The sequence below is a fragment of the Alexandromys fortis genome, unplaced genomic scaffold, assembly GCF_014885135.2.
Source record: "Alexandromys fortis isolate MF-2015 unplaced genomic scaffold, M_Fortis_MF-2015_v1.1 scaffold_3, whole genome shotgun sequence".
NCBI lineage: Eukaryota > Metazoa > Chordata > Mammalia > Rodentia > Cricetidae > Alexandromys > Alexandromys fortis.
In genome coordinates, this window is record NW_026067909.1 from 3,401,841 (window position 1) to 3,427,105 (window position 25,265).

The 25,265-nt window shown below is 46.3% G+C and overlaps 1 protein-coding gene across 2 annotated transcripts in view; it reads left to right on the forward strand.

Moving 5' to 3' along the window:
• The window catches only part of Dock1 (dedicator of cytokinesis 1), a 512,909-nt gene that overhangs the window by 65,659 nt on the left and 421,985 nt on the right, over positions 1-25,265 (forward strand). The window contains exons 7-13 of one of the 2 annotated variants that reach the window (XM_050136678.1): positions 2,235-2,370; positions 2,909-3,066; positions 4,746-4,827; positions 5,227-5,362; positions 13,237-13,309; positions 16,667-16,809; positions 21,077-21,202. In XM_050136678.1, the coding sequence (XP_049992635.1) occupies positions 2,235-2,370; positions 2,909-3,066; positions 4,746-4,827; positions 5,227-5,362; positions 13,237-13,309; positions 16,667-16,809; positions 21,077-21,202 (854 nt within the window). The remainder of the gene's footprint in view (positions 1-2,234; positions 2,371-2,908; positions 3,067-4,745; positions 4,828-5,226; positions 5,363-13,236; positions 13,310-16,666; positions 16,810-21,076; positions 21,203-25,265) is intronic. The other variant, XM_050136679.1, reaches the window with a different exon arrangement.

The following is a 25,265-nucleotide window of genomic DNA, read 5'->3' on the forward strand; positions in this document are numbered from 1 at the left end:
TAGCTGCCAGGCCACATGACTGTTTTAGTCCTAGTTCTGCCTTATCAGTCGCCAGGATGAAATCAGTGTCTTTCCCACCTGGTGCCTGTTGGCTTGTTCACATAGTGTAGAGTTGCAGGAAGCCTTAAAAGTGGTTAGGTCTTGCATTTCCCTGAGGCTTCTTTATCTCAGAATTGCTTGGGGGAGGTTTCAATCTTGGGACTCATTTCTGGGTTTCTGAGTTCTGTTGTCTGGAGTTAGTTCATTCAGACTGCTGTTCAGGCAGTAGAAAAATTAAGGTGTAATACACACCCGTTCCCATTTTTACCCTGAGAATGTGGAGGTGAGCGTAGGGCTTGCCTATCAGCTCATTGGATTTTTAGGTAAGCCGTAAGATCTTTCTGTAATTTACATAATTTTGTTTTCTGGTACCCCCTCTCGCCCGTTTTCATATGTGAAAGTTCCCTAATATTACATTATGTGTGACTTTATTTATTTTCACCTCCAAGACCAGAGATTCCAGGTATAAGATATTAGATACTGTTTCAATGAAACCTATTACAAGACCCCCTGCTTATAAAAGCAAACCTTTGGAGCTCTGATTTTATTTTCTGTTGGAGAAGCCTGTTTTTGAAGTTAGGTTCAGAGACCACCTGCTTAATCTGGCTGCAGGAAACAACCTAAGTACATTACACCATGGAGCAATCTTGTTAAGACAGAAAGTGTTTCCAAATGTAATTTACTGCTTTGATAGGAAATACAACCTTATTAAGACAAGTTTGCCTGAGGACCGAGGCCAGTCTTCCTCAGCAGCCCCATACTCTCTACTTATCTTCCTACTTCCTCATGGAGATCGCAAAGTAATGCTAATAATACAAGTAAAATAGAAGTGGAGGATGTTGGATTGTAGGATGGTCTGTTTTCTCGGGAAACAGTTTGTTGTTCTCAGCCTTATCACTCATGCGTTCTTACTTTTCCTTTTTATCTGAGTGAAGCGGGGAGAAGGGGTGTCCAGGGAACTGTGGTAAATGTGGTCAAGGACATCACGGTCAGTTTCTCTACAAAGATGGCAGTGCAAAACATGCATACGTGCACACACACACACACATACACACACTGAGACAAGCATGCATACACACGTACACCCAGATATACCTAAAGAGGTTCCTACCCACACTTACCCATAGAAACCTACAAGTACATCTACACACACACACACACACAGATACAGGGACATGCTCACACTGATTTCATGGGGAGGTTTCCAGTCCTTTCTTTAGACCCTTTGTCATTTTATGGGACTAGTCTCTAACCTTGTTATGGTTACATCAGCACTCCTCAACAGAACCTGTGTATTGATTACAGAGACCAATGCAGACCTGTTGATGTAACTGGCTACCTTATATGGCGGCGGTGGTGTGGTAAGACCATGTCCACGCCATCTTCTTTATTCTTTAGATGTTTAGTCTCAGTCACATAACAAGTTTCAGTGAGCTTTGGTTTCATTTTTGTCACCTCAGTCCAGAGGCTGTCTGGACTGAGGTGACAATGACGTCACATGATATTCATAATAAGCTGGCAAATGACTTGATCTATATCTTCCTTGAGGGGGCCTCACCAGGTATGGCCCATAGGACCCTGTGGCTGGGCCTCCAGGAGCTCACCCACAACACCCACATACCATTGACCATGCCCACGCTGTGCTGACCACCACACAGCAGTGACCTCACCCACATCAGAGCTGACTCTATCCCTACACCAGCGACCTCACTCACACAATGCTGACCCCGTGATGCTGGGATTGACTTTTAGAGCAGGGTCAGGGTTGGGATGAGTTAGTCACATCTGAGAGGTATTGAGACAGCTAGGGATCCCTTGCAAGACTTTCTGCCATCACGTCTCCATGGATGCTATGCATGTTCAGGGTGCAGTAGTGAGCTCTGGTTGTCTACAGATTTCACAGTTATTAGTCGTGCACACTTCACTTGGACTTTGAAGATCTGTAAGTTCTGATTAGAAGATGAAGGCTTTATTGAAATAAAATGCAGGCAACGTTGAGTAATTTTCATTCTCCCACTGTGACACATTTTGAGTTACGGCAAGCAGCGCCACAGAATAACATTCTCTGCTATTTGTGGACGAATCCCAGTTTCTGAGGCATTTTCATCTGCTCAGTGGCTGGGGGGCTGACATTGTCCTCGGGAATTCATTCCCTGGATTCATCGTCTCTCCGCTCTGAATTCTTGGTCTTCTAGAATTCTCGATTTGGACCTGGTGGTGAGGGATGAAGATGGGAACATTTTGGATCCAGAACTGACGAGCACCATTAGTCTCTTCCGAGCACATGAAGTGGCCTCGAAACAAGTCGAGGAGCGGCTGCAGGAAGAGAAAGTGAGTTTACCGCTTCAACATGTGCTTGGCATGGGGTTTGTGTTTCCTAACGACTGGGTTGAGTAGTGGAGAATGGCAAGGAAGCCTAGAATCGGCACTAAAAAGAACTTACCCCCCCCCCCCAAAAAAAAGCAAGTGCCCAGTGTTTTTCAAAAAGGAGGCGTGAGATGGAGCCAAGTGGTATGGCACAACCTGTTAATTTAGCAAGTGTTTGTCAGTCATTTGCTGAATTCCAGGGATTGGTGACACAGTGACACTCAGATTCCTTGGGTGACATCACTCTAGAGAGGACCCTAAATTAGAGCTAGTCATCAGTTTGTTGATATGTGGAAGGCCCGTGTTCTTGCAAACACGCAGCATGAGCTGCTGCAGGATGGCTGTGTGGCTTGAGAGCACACAGTGGGGACACAGAGTGGCTGTATGAGCATCATGGCCCAGTGGAGCAGTTGGTGCCTTTTCCCCATTCTATATGGGATTAAAAAGATCAAGGGGTATTGCTCACGTTGCTCACATTGACTTTCTACCTTTCTGTTTGTAGTCTCAAAAGCAGAATATGGACATCAATAGACAAGCAAAGTTTGCAGCAACCCCATCTCTGGCCTTGTTTATTAACCTCAAAAATGTGGTCTGTAAAATAGGAGAAGATGCTGAAGTCCTCATGTCTCTTTATGATCCCATGGAGTCCAAATTCATCAGGTAGGTGACTTCCTCATTGTAAGCTTCAGTGAGAAAAGTTACTTTTTTCTCATTGCTGTGACTTAAGTACCCAACAAGAAGCATCTTCGTGCAGAAGGGTTTATTCTGACCTGCAGTGTGAGGATGTGGTCCTACATGGTGATGCCCTGGCAGTGGATGCGGCTCTCAGCTCAAGTAAATGTGTGTGTTAGTTTTTTGCCAACTTGACAAAAAGCTACAGTCATCTGGGAAGAAGGATCTTTAATTGAGAAAATCCTTCTATCTTGTCCTGAAGGCAAAGTCTAGTGTTGCAGGGAGGGGCCACTTGTTCATCCTGGCCCCCCAGCTAGCTTAACCCCAAAATAATCACACAGAAACTGTATTAATTAAATCACTGCTTGGCCCATTAGCTCTAGCATCTTATTGCCAAGCTCCTACATCTTTATTTAACCCATTTCTATTAATCTGTGTATCACCACGAGGTCATGTCCTACCAGAAAAGTTTCAGCACGTCTACCTCAGGCAGCGGATCCATGGCATCCGTCTGACTCTGCTTTCTTCCTCCCAGAATTTAGTTCTGTCTTCTCTGCCTATCTAACTTCTGCCCTATCAATAGGCCCAAAGCAGTTTCTTTATTAACTAATGAAAGTAACGCAAAGACAGAAGGGTATGTTTTCTTGATTAATGACCGATGTGGGAGCGCCTAACCCACTGTGGATGGTGTCACCTGTGGGAAAGTAGTCCTGGGTTGCATAATAAACAATCTGAGCAAGCCATGGAGAGCAGGCGAGTAAGCAGTGTTCCTCCATGGCCTCTGCTTCAGTGCCTGCCTCCATGTCCTGCTTTGAGTTCCTGCCCCGACTTCTCTTCAGGAAGGACTGTGAACTGCAAGATGAGATGAGCACTTTGCTCCCCGTGATTCTTCAAGTCGTGTTTTTCACAGCCATAGAGAGCTGACAAATGTAGCCTACAGGTATCGCCTGGCTTTTTGCAAATAAATGGTCTAGGGATGTCTTCTGTGACTTTCGCCTCTTTGCCGTTTCTCCAAGATGATTGACTAGTGTGTATGTTGCTCACTTCCTCTTGTCATACAAAGACTCAGAATAAATATCTATTGAACAAAAGCATTGTGAGTACATTGGTCCTCAGTAAAACTTTCTCTTTATCCTGATGGGAAAAAAGTATGATTGAACTATGTGGTATGTGTGCATATCTATGTATCAACACTCCTGTATTTTCACTTGAGCTATCAAAATTTAAACATGTAGTATTTGCAGGAAACAGCACATAGGTGATTTTTGTTCTCCCTTCTGATAAGTGCTTTCTTTCTTTTTTTATGGAGATGCCGTGTATTTTATGGCTTAGTTGGCTTTTCGAAGGCTCTGAATTAAATATACATTGTTCCAAATTCAATACACAGCTCTGTATTGTCATTCTAAATGGACAGAGAAGCTTTTCACATTATAAATACTGAAATGTCATTCTCAAATGTTTCTTTTACACGGATAACCCATGTCATAGAGAGTGAAAGGCTGCTCATACAGTGCCTGCTTGGCGGAGTCTGTGACCTCAGTGTTCATAAACTCGCGGTCAGGGGTATAAAGGACCTCCATGTTGTTAATCATGAGGCCTTATGGGGCACATTTGGTACCTGTCTATGTTTGGAAGATTAATTTGCTCCTGTTTTTTTTCCCCCCAAGTGAAAACTACCTGGTCCGCTGGCCTAGTTCAGGATTACCGAAAGATATCGATCGGTTACATAACTTGCGTGCTGTGTTTACGGTGAGTCCATCTACGATTGTGGGTTGAGTGTCCTTGTGTCCTGGTCTCATGGGTGTTTTAGGGAGTCTTCTCAGCACTGTGCGAGTGCCTGGGGGTGGCTGTGACTCTGGCTAATCCAGGGATCACTGTGTCCTCTTTGGAAGTTTCTGAGTTGTATCTTTGCTTAGCATCACTGTGAGACTGGTTACTTCACTTCCCCAGAGCCTGTCTCTGTAGCTCGTGTCTTCAGTTCACTTAGCCAAGTGTCTGCTGTTCCTTTATTCCCTCTTGTCATATGAATAACATTAAATATCTTAGCTGGTCTGAGAATAGCCATTTGATCGTTTTTACGACCTTTTCAATTGGACTTTTGTTGAGTCATGGTTCTCCATAATAATTTATGGAAATTAATATTTCTAGGATCTTGGGAGCAAAGACCTGAAAAGGGAGAAAATCAGTTTTGTCTGCCAGATTGTCCGAGTTGGTCGCATGGAGCTGAGGGACAGCAACACAAGGAAGCTGACTTCTGGACTGCGGCGACCTTTTGGCGTGGCTGGTAAAATCCATGTCCCTGTGTTCTTTGAGACCATTCACTTTGAGAAAGAATAGCGGGCCACTTTAATTTATGGACTTAGCTACTGGAGAGAAAACGTTGTTTATTAGTTCTTTTTTATACAGTTTGGGGCTCACCCGCTGTATCTACAGTGCTTCAGATTCAGGTTCAGTCTGGTCTAGTGTGAAAGCAGATCCCAACTTTGACCGGGAGAGACACTGAATCACTTGCCCACACTGTGAGATGGCAGCACTGGGGGGCTTGCTGGACTCAGTGCTTGATTTAGGAGTGGACAGGCCCAGCCTGGCTCTATGAGGGCACACCACAGCTAGCACATGGGCTATTCGCTGTCCACATCTCTGCTTGGTGTTGGTGGCTGGACAAGAAAGGGAGAGCCTGGTTATCTGTGTCAAGGAAAGCTCAGTGTCCCCACTAGGTGACTTCTTTCAATATTGTTGCTTTTTTCATAAGGTCGAGAAATAGTTTTCTTTATTAGAGTTTCAGGGGTACTCTTTCCCCTACTTCTGACATTTAATGTCCATAGGTTTTAGGAATCATGCTGCTCTGGTTTCATCTCGTTGCCATGATAAAACACCATGACTAAAAGCAACTTGGAGAGGAGAGAGTTTATTTATTTCCAGGTCACAGTCCATCATGTGGGAAGTCAAGGCAGTTCAAGTCAAGCAGTTCATAGCCGGAACTGTGGAGGACCTGCTTGCTGGCTTATCCTCTGCCTTATTTGTGCTCATGCTCAGCTAGCTTTCGTGTGTATATCTCAGGGAATGGCAGCGCCCATAGTGGGCCAGGCCTTCCTACTTCAATTATGAATCAAGACATCCCACATAGACTTATTCTCAGACAACCTGGTAAAGGAAACACTCCACCGAAACACCCTTTTCAGGTGATTCTAGGGTGTTCCAAGCTAACGGTGTTAAGTAGGACACATAGAATAGTGATATGGGGAGAATTCTTGATTCCTGATACCTAGGTGTTGATTCTTGTATGGACAGCGATCACAGACAGGCTTTGCTTGGCTACCAGGAAACTCAGCACTTGAGTTTTACTCCATTAAATAGACTTATTTTTAGAAAAATTGTAGGCCTTGGAAGAATTGGGCTGAAGAAACAAAAAGCTCCCATACACTTGGCCCTGCTCCCAGTATCTGCCGTAGCTCTATCACCAGCGATTGCTACGTTTATGACAGGCGTTAAACATATACTGTGGCCTTCCCTGGAGTCTGCAGTTTACAGGGACATTTGGTTCTGGTATTGTGTATTCTGTCAGGCTTGTGTGTATGTGTGTGCCAATGCGTGCGTGGGTGTATGCGTGTGTGTTTACATGTCCATGTGTGTACATGTGAATGTGTGTGATGTGGACATCACAGGGCAAAGGTAGATGTCTTCCTCCATCACTTGCTTGACACCTTCTCTTTGAGACCAAGTCTCCCCTTGAACCTGGAGCTCATTGATCTGTCAGTTGAGCCATAGGGCCTAGGGGTCTTCTTGTCTCCTCCCACGCCCACCCTGCTAGGGCTGTTTTACAGCCACACACCACCATGTCTGACTTTTACATGGGGCTGGGACCATACTCTGGCCCTCATGCTTGCGTGGCAAGCAGTTTACCTATTGAGTCATCTTCCCAGGCCTGTTCTATGGGTTTTGACAAATGGATGGTGTCCACCATCCCAGTTCTAAACCTGGAGAATCTTGCTGAATGGTTGGGTTCTCCAGTGGCCTGGCCCAGTGGCTTTATTACGCATGGTGAGATGTTGAGGATGGACTTGCTCTTTCAGGGCTTTTCTCTTCTGGGAGAAGCTTGGCATTTCCATCCCCGAGTCCTTGAACGTGCTCTCTAACTTACTCTTATTTTCCCAAGCCTGTAGCTTCATTTTCATATTTAACTGAGATGCCTGTGACCAGAACTTTCTTTCTTTTGGTCCCACCTGCACAGCGGTTTTAGGGAAATGCTGTATTTCTTTTGTCCTGGGTTTTTTTTTATTCTTCCCAGAGCCATCAGAGAGATCTGTGACATGATAATGTAAGTTACATCTTCAGCCAGGGATATTGCAGGTTCTCTGGTTATTAGATCACTGTGGAGATCCTGCTGATAAGTTCCTGTGAGGGCATTGTTAGATTTCTGAAAGCAAAGATTTACCCTGAGGCAGAGAGTCAGTCTCTCTCTCTCTCTCTCTCTCTCTCTCTCTCTCTCTCTCTCTCTCTCTCTCTCTCTCTCTCTTGATTAAAATGGGTATTTTCCTAGCATTTTCAGGTTTGGTTGTGATGTTCTGGGAAGTCCTAAGGGATGAAACGTGGACAGATACTTGCTGGTGTTGCTACGGCTTCTCTGTGCCTATAACAGGCTTTCCATTTGCTTGGTGGAAGCTGGTGTTGGGTCACAGCCTCTCTGTTCCTGGACTTTCCTGGAGCCAGAGTCTAGAGTATATGCTAAATTAGGGCCAGCAGATCTGATAGCCCCCTGTCCTTGAAGGTGCCAGTTGCCTTAAGTTAGAGGACATCTGGTCTACTGTCTTTTTTCCCAGGTACTTGCATCTCTGGTTTTGAGGCTATCACCATTGCATCTTCCGATATCCACTGTTCACTGTGGTGCTTACTTGCATCACTGGTTACCCACCTGGACTGATATTTGCTTTTTTCTTCTTGGGTCTTCTCTACCTGGTTCTCTGGGCATGAGACAAACTCTAGCCCCCCACCCCCACCCCATGCCCTGCTGTTGTCTGAATTCTTGAGAGATGAGCCTCTACCTCTTTGGCGGCTGGGACCTTGCATCTGTAGCGCTATGACATTCCCATGAGAAGTGCTGCAGGGGCCCTCGGAGGCAGCTGTATCATCTGTAGTTTGGCTGTCCAAGTGTCCATTCTCACGACCTTTGAGAAGGACCACTGCTTCTTTTACAGAAGCCCAGTAATTGCCTTCCTACTCCTAAGGAGCTTAGTGCAGGCTCCTTCGTATTTGTTCCCAGCACCTAGCAAGCACTCTGGCCTCTGCAGTTACCTGAGGACCAGCTCTCTGAATTGATATCTGGAGCTTCTGCTTTCTGCCCTGAAACAAAGGGTAAATATTTTATCCTATGCCTTTATTATGTAGACTTAATTTTTTTTTTCAAATGGCCCATTACAGTGGCACATCCTACCCTGTCCCCCTCCTTATGTGTTGGTTTGCAGCATACTCAGGAGCATCTTCTCCTTTCCTGGCCCAGTCTTCTGACTCTCACAGAGCTCTCGCCCCTCTCCTGACCCCCTAGCCACAGGTTCCCTTTCTTATTCGGGAATTCTCTTCTCAAACTTGAAAAGGGAGACTGACTTTGTGGCAATGGGATTCTACCCTTCATATGCAGCTTTATGTCCATGTGCAAAAATTTAATTTTGAGGCTTTTTTTAAAGAACAATCTCGGTTCGTCTGTGTCAACAGAGCTGGTACTGGCAAAGGAAAAAAGCATTCATGCACCTTTAAGCCTGCGGGTTTTAGTCTTTTATTGAAAATAATATGTCATGATCCTTTTTGTTAAAGCATTTGATAATGCAAAAGTGATTGGCAGTGGTGGGAAAAATCATGGAAATTATGTGGAAAAGAAAGATAATTAAATAAATCATTCATAATTTGACACAGCCAGGGTAGTACCTCAGTTTTATTCTTGGTGTGCCTTTTTTCAAACTTCCTTTTACTTTTGTGGGAAAACCTGGCCAGGGGATCAATCTTGGATCGTGCCATTATCCTGTGTGCAGCCCTGGGTTCGATGCCTGATTTGATAGAGATATATAAGACAGCAGCAGCAAAACACTGACCAATATTAGGTCATATTGTGTCTAGCTTGTTTGTTTGATAGAGATATATAAGACAACAGCAGCAATATTAGGTCATATTGTGTCTAGCTTGTTTGTTCACTGACTTTTTTCACGTCTTGGTTTCTTTTTACTCAGCTTCACTATTTGTCGTGTGTTAGGGCACTTTTTACATGGTCCAGCACTTAACATCATATTATGGTTGCTTCCATTTGTAAAATACTGTTCAAGAGTTAGAGGTTCGGGGGCTACAATCTACAAATGTGCAGTCCTCTTAACGGTCCTTTTACCTTGGAGCTCAGGGTATTCACCTTTGTGGTAGAGCGCTCTTGAACCCAGGGACCCAATCTAACTGGTTGCTGAATAAGAGGGTTTTTTGGTCCTCAATGTTCCTGTTTTGTACCCAATTAATGGCAGACAAGTTGCATTGATGCGTGCCGTGTCATCAGTGGCTATATCTGCAGGTCCATCTTGCTGCCTCTCCTTTGGAGCTTATTTCTCCTTCTTGCCCCCTGCCCTCCTTCTGGTGTATTCCTGATCCTCCATTGCTCTCCTCCTCTCCGTATCCTTGCCCTTTGCTGTGTCACTATTACTTGGTCTGCTGTCTCCTTACCCTCAGTCATGATCACGTTGACGGCAGCCAGACTGGACACTTTGGGTAATGGTTTCTTTCCCTGTCCATAACACGGCATATCCCTTCTCCCTGGTGGAAACCCCATGCTGGCAGGATAGAGAGACCCAGTTTCATGTCCTCTTTTGGCAATGGGTATCTGTGATGGATAGCTTCGGTTGTCAACGTGACATAACCTAGATTACCTGGAAGGAATTATCTAGAACCAATTTTCCTATGGGCATGTCTAACAGGGATAGTTTTAGTTTGTAATTGATGAGGAAACATCTGGCTCACCGTGGGTAGCACCATTCCTTTGGCAGGGGTTTCTTAACTATACGACAGAAGCAAGCCAAGCATGCATGCAAGCGAGGCCTGTGTACCCTTTATTGTCGCTGCTCTTGACTATGGATTTGATGTGACTACCTGTTTATAACTCCTGCCACTGTGGCTTCTCTGCTATCATGGACTGTAACCTGGAATTGTAAGCCAAGTGAACCCTCTCTTCTCCTTGTTGCTTTTTGTCCAGGCATTTTATCACAGCAACAGAAATGATGCCGGGACAGGTTCTTTCCCCATCCAGACCACAGTGGGGCCTTCCTGGGCACATACCTTGACTTGTATGAGCCCTGGGGAAATTCTTATGCCTTTGAGGCTTTCTCAGGAGGCTTAGGATGGGTGGAGGTATGCTCATTAATAATAGTAAGCTGGACAAAGGCTGTTTCCCACATGTGTATTTGGCCTCAGCTCCTGCCTTGCTTCTTTGCTGTGTTCCTGTACATTCTTGCTAAGCCTAAGTGTGTTCTGGGGCAGGACTCTGGAGACTTAGCAAAGGCATCAGATAATCTGCAAGAACTACAGTTAGAGAGGCAGGCGGATCTCTGTGAGTTCGAGACCAGCCTGGTCTACAAGAGCTAGTTCCAGGACAGGCTCCAAAACCACAGAGAAACCCTGTCTCGAAAAACAAACAAACAAAAAAGAACTACAGTTAGCTGGTGAGATATGACCTGTGACAGAGAGAGGTGTCTCCAGGGAACTAGGAAAGACACCCATATGGTATGAGTGCATGGTCTGAGTTCTGCCTGACTGTCCTGGACATGGCCGGCTGAGTGAAAAATCAAGAAACTTGATGTTTCTTCATTATAAAAGACAGGCTTGTGAATATGTACATGTGACCTTGGGTGAGTGCTGGATGACTGCAGTGAGGACCCTGCCGAGTGAAGTTCCGATCTAGGTCGGTCCTTCTTCCCAGCAGCTGCTAGCCAGTGCTCCAGTTATCTGGGATGTGCTCACCTGCATCTCTGCACACACATGTTGGTTCATAGACCAACAGCCCCACCAGTTCAGTGCATGATGTGATGGTTTTCCCTGTGGCTTCCTGAGCTCCACAAGAGATGCCAGTGCTGCTGTTCTTGCCCTACAGACAAGAACTTTATGCTTTCTGTATGTCATAGTTACTTTTGCTGTTGTGCGACAAGTACCCTTTATGGTGGCCTAAGGAAGGAAGGGTTTATTTTGATTGGCAGTTTAAGGCCTGCCACTGTGCGGAAGTAGCAAGGCAATAGAAATTGGAGGCAGCTGGTCACACTGGAGGCATAGTCAGAAAGCAAGAAGGCAGATAGCAAGCGGGGCCATGCTATAAAACCCCAAGACTCACTCCCAGTGGCCACTTACTTCAGCAAGGCTCTATTTCTTTCTTTTTTCTTTTAATTTTTTTTATTCATTTTACATACCAACCATAGTTCCCCCTCCCTTCCCTCTTCTCACTCCCCTTCCTCCCCCAATCTCCCATCCACCCCCTCAGAGAGGGTAAGGCCTCCCATGGGAAGTCAACTAAGCCTGGCATACCAAGTTGATTCAGGACCACGTCTCTCCCACCACAAGGTTGTGTTCCCCTTACTCCACACCTTCTCCAACATAAGCTGTCTATCAATATTTTTGATCTTAGCCATTTTGACAGGTGTAAGATGGTATCTCAGAGTTGTTTTTGAGTTGCATTTCCCTGATGCATAAGGATGTTGAAGTCACCATTTCTGAAGAGTTTACAACTTTCCAAAATAGTGCCACCAGTTGGGGACCAAGTATTAAGTACATGGACCTGTGAGGAATCCTTCACGTTCATACCGCAAAACTGACTGTGGATCTATAGAAACGAACCTTACCCACAGCTTCAGTAAGGGAAGCTAGTCTCTAGGAAAGAACTGTGGAGCTCTTCTAGCCAGGTGTGGGGTTGAGAAAGGACACAGCAAAGTACTTGTCCAAAGTCACAGAGTGGTTAAGAGTGATGGTAAGTTGTTCTGAGTAAAGCCCTGAATGCCACCAGGGCTCACATCTCTTTTAATGTGGAGATGGTGCCAAGCCTTTCCAGGGATGCCGGTGAGCCTGGACCACCCCAGAGAAGGCAGGTTACTGAAATGAAGGGAGCCAGGGTGGTGAGATGCCGGTGTTTGATCTGTGGCTTTGGGATGTCTGTCCATTTTTGCCTGTGTGCTTCTGTTTGAACTATCCAGCAGGTAACTGAGGGTCACATTTGAGTGTTTCACTGACTCAGACACCAGCTCTTGGTGACTGGTACCTTGTAATTATGTTATCATTGAACTATGTCTGAATTACTTTATCATTGCTACGGAAAAAAAAAAAAAACCCAATAATGAAGCAACAGCAACATAAGGAAGCAAGCGTTTATTTTGGTTTACAGCTTGGAAATATAGTCCACCGTGGTGTGGATGGCATGGGGATGACACTGGGAAGGCAAGGTGGCAGGGGTGTGAGGCAGCTGCTCAACCCTGTATCCTCAGCCAGGGAGCAGGGACAGTTGAACGCTGGTTCTCAACTCCTTTTCTCTGTTAATCAGTTTAAGGATCCCAGCCCATGGAATGGCCAGTCTCCCGCCTAAATTCACCTAACCTAGACAGTCCCTCACAGGCATGCCCAGAAGCTGACTGAATTTACTTCATCTCTCACAGGTGTGCCTGGAGCCTTGTCTCCTAGGTGACTCTAGATCTGTCAAGTTGACATTATTAACTATCACCCGGCGGTACGCTGTTGTGAATATGCTATCCGCTTGCCCCAAGTGCTGTTTAAAATTAATTTAAATGAGTGCAGAAGCAGTTCCTCATCACACTCGCCCCTGCTCCGGTGCCCATTGATGCAGAATATCTCCTTCAGACAGGAGTTTGGGTTGGACAACAGATCTCTAGGGTGACCCCCGGGGGAACAGGCAGAGGAAACTGTTGAGTGGAATTGTGCTGTTAGAATTCCTTGCCCACCGGGGCCAGCACGTTCAGATGATTTAATCTGTCAAGCATTGCAGAATAGCAAACTTCCGTATGAGAAGAGTCTACCAATGCCATGGTTCATGGTGGAATACAGTTTGCTGCTCTTCCTTTGTTTTTTTTTTTTTTTTTTTTTTGACTATCATGGTGGCACTTAAGCCAAGCAACCCTGTCTGTCCCTTCCTTTCCCCAGTGATGGACGTAACAGACATAATCAATGGAAAAGTAGACGACGAAGATAAGCAACACTTCATTCCCTTCCAGCCGTAAGTATGGAATAATTCTGTCCTCAGCCAGGTACCACATGAAAACCCCATAGTTAATAACTCACCGCTGAGGTTATTCGTTAAGCCCAAGTCAGGATTCATTTATTTTACAATAATATGAAACCCGTGTAGTCACTGCTGTGGCGTGTGGAATTGGGAACTGTGAGGACGGTGGAATATAAGGTTTGTGTATGGTCCCCAGAGCTGATGTTCCTTGTAGTCCCGGAATTACCTGATCAGTAGAAGAATTACAATTCTGCACGGAGCCTGTTTCTTTATATAATCGATTTATTCTTGTAGCAATTCAAATTTTCAAAATACAATACTTTCAAATTCATCACAAGAGGTTGCTTTTTTTTTTTTAAAGTAGAAACCAAACAAAGTAATGATGAATTCTTTTGTAAAGCGAGAAATAACACCTTAAAGCCTGTAATCAGGCTGCTGATTTGTCTGTCTTGGTTTTTTGCTCAGATGAGCGAGTTTTGGCTTTTCCTTTCTTTAAGGCTTTGTCCACTTCTGACCTGACGTCTTCAGAGAGGGTTAGAGAACGCGGGGAAAGCACCCGGGGCCGATTTATGAGATTATTCTTTGATTTGAAGCTAAAAATCTGTGGGGAGGGTGATTGAAGTGAGGGTGGGTCTTGATTGGGGGCCACTCCTGGCTCAAGGGGGAGGAAGGAGAACTGGGTGCTTCAGGTTGATTGCGGACACAGCCCCCCTCCAGGGCCTGACTCCCTGAGGGAACAAGTGCTTGGGGTAGTGCGAGCCTCCCCAGGACTCTGCAGTTTTCTGTTTCTTCTTTCCTTTTCCAGTTTGTTTTTATTCAAAGGCTTTTAGGCTTAAGGTGAATTTCACTTTCGCAGGTTTACATTGTTTTGGAGGTGTTGGCTGAGGGAGGCTGAGCTCTGGGAGGCTGGTGATAGTGGGTGTCTGAAGGAGCCCTGTCCTTGGGAGGACAGGGGACATGGTATGGGCTTCTCTTGCCCCGTGCACTCTTCATGATGGACTCACCCGCAGTCTCTGCAGACTCGAGAACCACTTGTTTAAGATGGCTGCAGTGTGGCTTTTCTGTGCATGAGGGAAAAAAAAAATACTTATGCAGCTCTAGAGAAGATTTTGCGTCTTATTATGAGGAGAGCTGTGTTAAATTAGCATCGCGTAGCCTAAAGTTGGGCTTCAGCACCACGTGTTTCACTACACACGACTGGAGGCAGAGGTCTCGGGAGGCTTAAATGCTGCCCATTTACTTTTCTGCCTGGTCTGCTAACCACTAGCCCCATGTGGCGCTTTATATTAATTACAGCTGAGTAGAATTAAAACGCAGCCCTTCAGTCGCCCCGATCTGTTTTCAAGTGTTTACTGCCACGTCGGGCTGCTGTGGCCACGTTGGAGCGTGTCTTGGTTTATTTTCCCGTGGCTGTGATAACAGTAACAAAACCCCAACAGAAGCAACTTACTGCGAAAGGGTTTTCTAACTCAGGAGTCAAGGTGACAGCCGTCATCGGAAGGCATGCGTCTGCCCAGATCACCTTCTCCATCTTACACGGTCCAGGATCCCAGCCAGGGAATGGCGGCTTCCGTGATGGGTGGGTCTCTCACCTCAGTTTAAGCTGGCAAGATGATCCCCCTACCCGTGTGTACCCAGAGTCCTGTCTCTCAAGTGATTCTGCAGTCTGTCAGCTTAACGGTAAACATTAACCATCGCAGCTGGTGTTAAGTACTCATTCCCGTGTCTGTGGATGGTTAGCGTGGATAATTCCACTCACTCACGGCAAGACTATAGAGCAGCATTCCATAGAACCTGGAAAACTTCTTAGCACACAGGGGAATATTCCCATTCTGGAACATGGCTGATACAGTGGTAACAAGCAGCACACACCACTGTGAGATGACAATACTCAAGTTATTATTATTTTTTTTTCCTGTGAAAATTGACAGGGTTCCCTCCTGTTCCCAAGGCTTCAATTTCCTCAAGACCACAGGTTTAGCAATACCCAATGGTCCTATTAAGTAATTTTCTGTGTCGTTTATTTTTTCCCTCTGAAGGCAAACAAACAAAAAAAAACAAAACAAAACAACAAAAAACCCATCAAAACTCAAACCCAGAACAAAACACTAGCTTTGGGTATTGTTGAAGCTGTCAGAGAAGCGATTGGTCAGCTTTTCAGCTGGCCTTTCAGATCCCCTGCATGTTGCCACCACGCTTTCCTGTCAGACAGTGGAGTCCACTTGACACAGTGTGAGGGCACACTCACCTGTTGTGCCGGTTGCGAGCCTTGCTTCTCTCGAGGGCGATGGCTGCACAGATTAATATCTGTAGTGATGGAAGAATGAAGCAGCACGATTCCAATAGCAGAGTCAGCCTGGAAACTATTCTCTGGGAAATGTCATGCTAATGAGAACGTTTTTTGCTCCATTAAAATGGATTTATCACCTCACAGGGTTGGTTTTAGGGAGGGAAACAGTGTGCCTTCTCTTTCTCTCTCTCGTTCATCTCTCTTTAACTTGGTGAAATAAATTACCACAGCGTTCAGCTCCTTTGAGTTGCTTGGCTCAAGTGATGGATGACATCGTCCTTGTTCCTAGAATTGATTTTAGGCATTCTGTACCCGATGTATGCTTTTGCACTCTTTTCCCATTGTGCTTGGTGGCACTGCACACTATTTCTCATGGTGCATGTTCCCTGTGCCCGCCACTCTCTCATGCATGGGCTCCTGGGCCTGAGATCACTGGTAACCTGTATTCTGAGTGATTTCCAGGGGTCAGCATCCAGACATGGTGACCATTAATTCTGTTGTCCAGGGACTGGGTCATCTTCACATATAGCTTTTCGAGACCCTTTTGTGAATACACACTGAGGAACCGTGGGTAGGGCTTCTTATGTCATTAGGTTTGAAGGCTGTTTGGGAGGGTGGGGGAGAAGAAATTTTTTTTGGTTATTATTATTATTTTTCATTTTCTTCTTAATACCACCTGGCCCTTGCCCTAGACTAGTTCAGTACTATCCGAGTGCTGCAAATGGCCATCAGTGTTCTTTGGAATGCAAGGCTCCTCAGCCACGTTACTCTCAGACCAGCCCCTTTGGACTGTCTGTGAGCAGTGGAGTGGAGCCCTGTGCACGTGTTCCCTGGGAGTGGGGCGCCCTCCTTGGCTGGACTTCTCTCCTGTGGTTCACCATTTTCCTGATCGATGCTTTCCCTGTCTCTCTTGTCACCTATCCTGCCCTTTGTCTTTTGTTGACTCATGACGACTCTCTCATACTCGGTGGTGATGCTCTTTTGTGTCCCCCTGTTACTGTGACCCACGGGTCTCTGTGCCCCTTTGTCTCTTGTGGTCTTGGTTGCCCCATGCCCTCCAGGCTCGCGTTGGACGACGCCATTCGACACAAGCCGCTGAACATGTCATCCCGTTTCTCACCCAGGGTGGCAGGGGAGAATGACTTCCTTCAAACTGTCATAAACAAAGTCATTGCAGCCAAAGAAGTCAACCACAAGGGGCAAGGTATGTATCTATGTTGTTTCGGCTGTGGGCGTGTCGGGCTTCTGGGGTGGGGCGTTCTTGGTGGAACTTTTGGAACTGGGTGATGCTTCTTCCTACTGGATGGACAGCCTTTCGCCTGCAGCCTTTGTGTTCAGAAGAGGGTGGGGAGTGGGGTGTGGGTGGGGCTATCTATGAAGAAGGTAGTGCTGAGAATCCTGGCCGCATGGGAAGCGGCGCCTACTTTGACTCCCCCTCTTTCCCCACACTCCCCTGTCCTCTCTCTTCTCACCCTTAACAAAAGACTGGAAGGCTGAAGATGCAGCTCATTTGGTAGAACGACGGCTTGGCAAGCACAGAGCTCTGAGTTCTGTCCCCAGCACCACATAAAATAGGCTTTAATGACACGTGCCTGTAATTCTAGTAGTTGAGAGGCCAAGGGGGATCAGAAATTCAAGGCCATCTTAGGCCGTGTGAGGCCCCGTGATGACAACAAGTCAAAACAATTAAGCCAGGAAGTCAACAGCTGAAACTAAACCCAAACCCAAATCCCACAATAACGACAGCAAACCATGAATGTAACCCCTGCCCCAAACCTCTGGCCTCACTTCATTTGATGATCCTCTATTCTGGCGTGGGCTCTTGTCTCCGTGTCCTGTTAACGGTACAGCCAATGTTCTGTAATCGTCCCTCTGTCCTTGTAGGGGAAGGGATGCCTTATTGTTTCTGTCATCCAAGAAGCCTCCTCACTCCTTCCTCCCACCCCTGTGCTCCTATCCTGCATGTATTGTTTTTAATACCACACTGACGTGTCCAAGCAGCTGACCTTCTGCTGGTGGAGCTTATGAATCAATCCGCTTGGGCTGGTGACAGTTGGCATAGGGCTGGCCAGGAGACCTGCCAAAAGACAAGTGCTTATCAAGCCCCACTTTCTACATGGAGGAAAGAAAGTCACCTTCATAGACTGGGGACTCTAACCCTGCTTTTGACATTTGGGAAAACACATGAATCAGGTTGGTTCTTGATCTGGTGCACTACACCGTGTACTCAGAGGAGCTCAATGGAACCGCTAACCCTTTTCCCCAGCCCCCACCACCTCCAGCCTTCCAGACCCACCCTTTTCATTTGTCCCTAGCAGTGGTCATTGAGTTTGAAGAATGTCGTGGAAAAGGGAGGTCCTATAGATCTCTGCAGTGAGCCTTGGCTTTATCCTACTCTCTGGCCAACTCTACCTAGAAAGTTCATGGATTATATAGCCTTTGTACATGGAGCAAGTTTAAACTGAACCAGGCCCCACCCCTTGTAGACTATAGCTCCTCCAGTTTGCCCTGTATTTGCACACCACAGGGAGTCTGAGGTAGGAGCTAATGGAGGGCCTGGAGGCTCCCTTCTCCCTGGATCAGCAATCCCCACCCCCCCACTGGATCTCCAGATCCTTTCTTAGCATTCACACACAGTTGTGTTCATCACAGAATCACACGGGAGAAATAGAAATGATGGTAGGCTGCATCAAAACAGCCAAGGCTCATGGGTCTTAGCCAGAATCTATAAGCTGGACAGAAGTGGCAAGGACGCTGGCTGGTACCTGGATGGGGCTGATAACACCTGGTACCTTGGACTACTAGAGAGGAGACAAGAGGTTTCAGATGACTGTGAGAATGAGGGACAAGACTGTCCATAGCCTTTTTCAAGGCCCCTACAAGTATCTTCCTGCATCAATGAGTCAACACTGTCGCTGATCCAACAGCGTCACTGAGTTAGTCTCGTCTTGACTTTGAACCTTCCTCTAGTGCTCACACTTAGAATCTAGGCCCTTCCTAGGAGAGTCAAAGGAGGCTGTGCCAGGGCAGTTGCTGTTCTGTGTTCTGGGCTCCTCCCATAGGCTCCTCTTTCCATTAGAATGACCCGGGTACCTCCTGATGCCTGTTCATCTTCCCAGTCACAGTCAGAGGCCCCAGAAAGGAACACAAGGAGTAGACGATAGTCTTTGCAAGAGCCAGTGGAGTTTTCCATGCTTGCCTCCCCTGTGCCTCTTCTGAGCTTGCTCCATCTCTGTAGCATCCAGTTTCCTCGGCACAAAGGCAGAGACTCATGAAGATCTTGCAGTGCCTTTGGCTGTCCCCAGGGTCTTATGCATGCCCAGCAATCACCCTTTAAATCTTTTCTGTTTAACCCTCACGATTCTGCTTCCTGTCTCTGAATTACCATGGGTGTATATGGACGGCAGAGCCTCACACCACACCTGCTTCCCTTGTTTGAGAAGTGATGAGTAACCGTTCTGTGTTCAGGCATTCGGAAACACGTATCAACACAAACACCTATCAACTCCAAACACACTTATTCTTTGAAAACTGGCCTCATTTTCCCCTGTTCCGTAATCAGGACGATTTAATTTCTGTATTTCAATCGTAACAAATTGAATTGTGTCACCAGTATTCTCTTTTATCCACCTAGATAAGTGAGCAGGCTGTTGGTTAGGGTGTTTGAAAGGTAGCCTTTCCGATTCTACTTAATGTGACTAGGTTTAGTTTGCTTGACTGTGTGGCAGAATAAGGGAGAAGGGGAACAAGATCAAGTACCCAGTCCCTTGAGGGTCTGTTTTATTCTTTGCATGCCCAGAACTGCCTGTTGGCTCTTGTGCTTTAGTGTCAGTTAGAAAAATCCCACACAGCCGTAGACTGGGTGTGTGTGGAGATGCAGTCAGTTCCTGGGAGCATGGGTTAGGGAATACAAACCAGGTCTGCAGATGGAAGTTTCTGCCCCACTGTCATTCAGTCCCAAAGACACACATAGCTTATATTAATTATAAATTGCTTGGCCTATTAGCTCAGGCTTATTATTAACTAGCTCATACAACTTAAACTAACCCGTCATTGTCCTCTATGTGTAGCCACATGACTTGGTACCTTTTTATCAGTAAGAAGTTCTCATCTTGCTTTCTCTGCATCTGGCTGGTGTGCATCCCTGCCTTTCCTCTTCCCAGAATTCTCTTAGTCTGGTTGCCCCACCTATACTTCCTGCCTAGCTACTAGCCGATCAGCATTTTATTAAACTAATACAAGTGACAAATCTTTACAGTGTATAAGAACATTATCCCATAGTAAAGGTCGTTCACATTTCTTGGTGAACACATGCAGTTCATTTCCTGAAGCATGATACATGTAACCTTTTCTTGGTGCCATCCTTTGATGTCATTCATGGGGACTTTCCTGTACTGGGCATCCCTCTCTCTTTGAGATTCTCTCATGATCTGGAATTCTATATCTTAGAGAGAAAAAGAAAAGGAACCTTGTAGAAAGGGAACCACCTTAAACAGGATGCGCTGGTCATTCCCAGGTCTGTTGACTGTGTCTGTCTTTCCGCCCTATCCAGTTTTTGCTCCCTGGGATCTGCTCTTTTATCTTTTTCTTGCCAGTTTCTGCCCTCCCTTCTGCCTAGAGAGTCAAGGGGACATCCTTGATGCTCAGTGCCACCCACTCACCTTCCCTCTTGAGTTTCACACTTTGACCATGTGGATGACACATTTCCTGCTATCTCATTCTCTCTATCTCCTCCTCAGCATGACCTGCAAGTTAAGAGAACCTCCCACACATGCTTTGAAACATTTTTTATCTCACTCAGAATATCTTCTGGAGCAGGCTTTCAGCGGGGAGTGAAGATCACTGCTTCTGAGAGCCACTTTCCTTTTTCTTCCCCCTCCCTAGTTCTGTCTTTTTGACTCCCACATTGATCCCTTGTCCCAAGCTCCTCTTCATTATTAGGGGAGCCCCTCCCCATTATTCAGATATTAGCTTCCTGTAGCCTCTTCTGACTCAATATTTTCCCTTTAACTCGCCCCTGCAGCTGATAGGTTATTTTCAGGTCAGACCTCTGCCTCATTCCCGAGCCTGTGGAACCTCCTCAGAGCACCATGGTCCCTACTGGCCTCCAGATGCCGACCTGTGTGGTGGGCATGAGCCTCTAAGTCTCTGCCTGCTTTTCTCAGCCCCCCCACCTCAGATGCCACCTTCTGGTTTCTTCTAAATTGAGAGAATTCAAAAGAGCCAATTGTCCTTGGCACACACATGGAATACTCCCCTTCCATCCCGTGGTCTTACTGTCTGATCTCACAGGCAAGGTCTGTACCTAGACAGAGTGCGTGCCCCTGTGCGGAGTGCCTCTCACCTGGACGTTTGCCCGAATATTTGCCTGTCTGTAGTGCTGTAGTCGATGAAAAGTTTCTTAACTGCCAAAATTGTTTTCAGCACCACACTTGTGGTAAACGTGACTTAGGCAGCCTTTCTTTTTGCAGGTTTGTGGGTAACCTTGAAATTACTTCCTGGAGACATACATCAGATTCGGAAGGAGTTTCCTCACTTGGTGGACAGGACCACAGCCGTGGCCCGCAAGACAGGGTTTCCAGAGATTATCATGCCAGGTAAGGTTAATCTTGCTCAGTGCCTTTGTGCTCCCTGCTTAGGTCGCCGGCCCTGATGGGTGATCATGCATAGCACAGCGGTGTGCAGGCGCTCTTGCAGTGAGAGCGAGTTGAGCAGGTGGCAAGTACTGTGTCAGGCCCAGGGTTGTTATGAATAACTTCGGTGTTCATGGTCTGAGACCAGACACGGTGGTGGGATACACACTTTGGCCCCTGAGCTTGCTTAGGGTTAGCTTCCCTCTAATGGCAAACGTCACATGTGGGGAGGCATGGATTCCCTCCAAGCAAGAGATGAAATATCTGATCGAAGGAAGGAAGGAAGGAAGGAAGGAAGGAAGGAAGGAAGGAAGGAAGGAAGGAAGGAAGGAGTGTCATATACCCGGGACAGTGGCAGGTCAGAAGGATGATACTTTCCTTGGGATCTGCTCAGGGGGTGTTTGTCACTACCCCGATGTAGCTCAGGCTCAGCCATGTATTTTAAGCTGCATGAATTGATACTTGGGTTATTTATTTTAACATTTATCTCTTATGTTTAACAACTTTCCACTTTCTTTTCTTTCTTTTTGGGTTTTTTGAGACATGGTTTCTTTGTAGCTTTTGTGCCTGTCTTATAGATCAGGCAGGCCTCTAACTCACAGAGATCTGCCTGCCTCTTTCTCCTGAGTGCTGGGATTAAAGGCGTGTGCCACCACCGCCCGGCTCACTTTCCAGTTTCTAAATAAACTCCATAGCAGTAATCTGATACTATTGTTGGTATCTACCTGTGGGACAAATGTTCATATTTATCTTGATGCACAATTTGGTTGGCAACTAATGTTCATTTGAATAGTCTGACCTGGTCCACAGAAGGATCTTATTCTCTTAAAGATTGTTATTGAACTAATTCCAATCAAGATTAAACCACAACCCGAAGTCACATGGGCATTGGGCATTGGAAATGGTGATTTCCAAGATCAGCAGGCACAGGTGGCCTTCTGCTGCAGGTCCCCGATGCTGCGGTTGCTGCATACTCCGGTGAGAGGCATCTGGCTGCCCAGTGTGCCTGCTGCCCCAGGCATTGCTGTTTTATTTCATGCAGCCATGGGATGTATGCTTTCCATTCTGTTTGCCTTTCAGGATTGGTGTGGGTTATTGGCTACTCTGTCTGCTGTCGTGACAGAAAACTGAAGTGGGCTAGCCTGGATAGCATGGTTGCTCGCTGTGTAGATATGGTATGCTAGTCTTATTCCTGGGAATGAGCTGATCTGTGGACTTTCGGTTTATATTTGGAACTGAGATGCGCCTTCATGGGTGGATTTATTTGATCTCTTAGGATATCCTCATTTTTACGGGTGTCTCAGCTCCCCCTCTTCTGCTGCTGTAATAAAAGACTCTGACAAAAGCGATTTAGGCGAGCAAAGGTTTCTCTTAGCTCACTGTTCACTGTCTAGTTCATCATGGCAGGAGGATGAAGCAGCTGGTCACATTTGTCTGCTCTCACGAGAGCAATGAACGCAAGCGACTGCTCAGTTCGCTCTGTCTCCTATAGGTCAGGAAACCCTGCCTGGGAGATGGTTCCACCTACAGTTAATATAGAAACTCTCACCTCAGCTTACCTAATCAAGATCATCTCCCACCCATGGCCAGGTGACCAAGATGACCCTGAAATCAAACCATTCCAACTGGGAAACCTTGGAATTTCCTGCTAATGCTGATAGGGTTTTCCTTGTAGTAGATAAGCTTGCAAAGTTAAATCCAGTTCTTCAGTTTATTCCATGATTGGCTTTTGGAGAACCCATGCTGCTGAGTATTGTTCTGGTCAAGAACGAGACTCCATATGCTGAGTAGCTGCTAGAGAGGGATTCTAGCTAGAGTGAATTGTGGTGATATGTTGTTTGTGGTCTAACAAATAAAACTTGCCTGAAAATCAGAGTGCAGAGCTAAGCCAGTAGTTAGCCATAGAGGCCAGGCAGTGGTGGCGCACACCTTTAATCCCAACAAGGAATTGGAGAAGGGAAGTGATTGGCTGGGCAGAGAGAGGAATATAAGGCGGGAGGAGATAAGAGCTCAGGATTCAGTCTGAGGATTTGTAGGGACAGGATCGCCCTTTGGTCTGAGGATACAGTAGAGGTGAGAACTAGTGACTGGTTCTCTGATTTTTCAGTATTTACCCTGATACCTGACTTCTCCAGGCTTTTATTAATTAAGAACAATTAGAATTTGCGCAGCAGCGAATCACCCTTGTTCTCTGTTGCCTGAGTAAGCACTGGGCAGGCTAGGGCACCAAGTCCTCAGTCCTGGTGTCATCTTTCTTGTGAAGGCATGCATCTTTGTACATTAGGAGAGCCCGTGCTAACACAGTCTTGCTGACCCCTTCTACCCTGGCAGGGGAAGAAGCTGAGTTCTCCATGGAACTGGGAAGATGGTAGCATCCAGTCAAATCTTCAAACAACTAACTTCCTACTCTATTGAGCCCAGCCTTTGCTGCACATCTGTGTGATGCCCCTTCAACCGTGGGTTTCTCCACGGCAAATGGTGTCCTTTTTTCTGTGATGTCTCAGAAGCAAATCTCTGTAGGAATGATGAATATGGGCGTGAGGCTGCGGGGCTTTAGTCCCTTGAGGCCTTGTAGCCCGTGTTACTTCGCTGCCTGCCGAGGTTTTTAGGAAGCTTCCATAGCTCTCAGATAAAAGGTTATGTCTTTGGGTGATAGGATGATGGCTGAATCGGTAAAACTGCTTGCAAGGACCTGAGTTTTAGAGTCCCAAAAGCCACTTAAAACGTGCTGGGCATGGTGGCATGTGCTTGCACCCCAGTGGATTGGAGAGACGCAGTAGATCCCTGGGACTGATTGGCCAGCCAGCCTAGTTGATTGGGGGGAATTTGTCCTACAACACAAGGTAAGTGTGCCTTGAGAACAACCGTTGAGGTTGTCCTCTGACCTCCCCTTGTGTGTGCACTCAACTGCACATACAGCTGTGTACACAAAGCACACACAGAAAGATTACGGTGTCTGTGTTTGGGTAGAATTTTCAGGCCAAGAAACATACAATTGATGTGTGGCAAATCAATAAGGCTGTTAAGTGGTGAGCTAGCCCTGGAGGCGAAGGGACTTAACTGAGGTCCTACAGCTGATAGTGGTGCATCTTGTGTGGGGGGACATTTTGCTTCCTGTCCCACCACTCCCACTCCTACCCCCAACCTCATGCTTCAGCCTTTTTAACCTGTGTCGTGGGCAGTATCCTCCATGGCAGCTCAGCTTCCCTCCTGAGCAGCCTCCATGACTGTGGGAGCAACCCACTGGGACCATTACAATAATGACTTTTAAATGCAACTTTAATTCAATAGTTGGATACATTAGAAGCCAAAATAGAGCAATTTTTTTTTCAAAAAAAGAAAAGCACAATAAAAAAACAAGAAAGAAAGAAAAGGCTTTTTTGTCCCTTAAGAAGTCTTCATCCCTAACCACCACAGGGGTCTGTTGCACTACGCTCTTCTGTGCAGAGCAGGGTTGGGAATGGGTGGGGCCGGGCCGCCTGGGAACTAGTTGGCAGCAGTGACCCCTCCTCTCCATCACGGTTCTGTGAAAACTTGCAGTTTGCTCATTCACACATTTTCAACAGTACGAAGTCTCAGTTCCTCTGTTCTAGTCTGCCCTCATCACAATTAAAGGTCTATTTGATTCTAAAATGTACAGGGTTGTATGTGGTGGGTGTACCCTTGTGATCCTAGCACTTGGCTGAGGCAGGAGGATGGCTGTAAACTGGAGGCCTTCCTGGGCTGTAAGAGAGATCATAAACAAAACAAAACAAGACCTAAAACCAACACACCTCCCTCCCCCAAACTCTATATACTTCTGTTTTATTCTTCCTACTTGGGGTCCTGACAGCTGCTAGAAGAACCTCACAGAAACTTCTCGGTGACCTGTGCCTTGTATGTGGCTCAGGGTTCTCATTTTCAGTAGACTTTTAGGTCAAGGCTTGAAACCAAATAGTTCAAAGGAATCTGGTCTTGCCAGTTCTCTTTTGCATGTGCGAATTGGATCCTGAGGACACAGGTGATTTTGGTTAGGGATAGCTCCTGG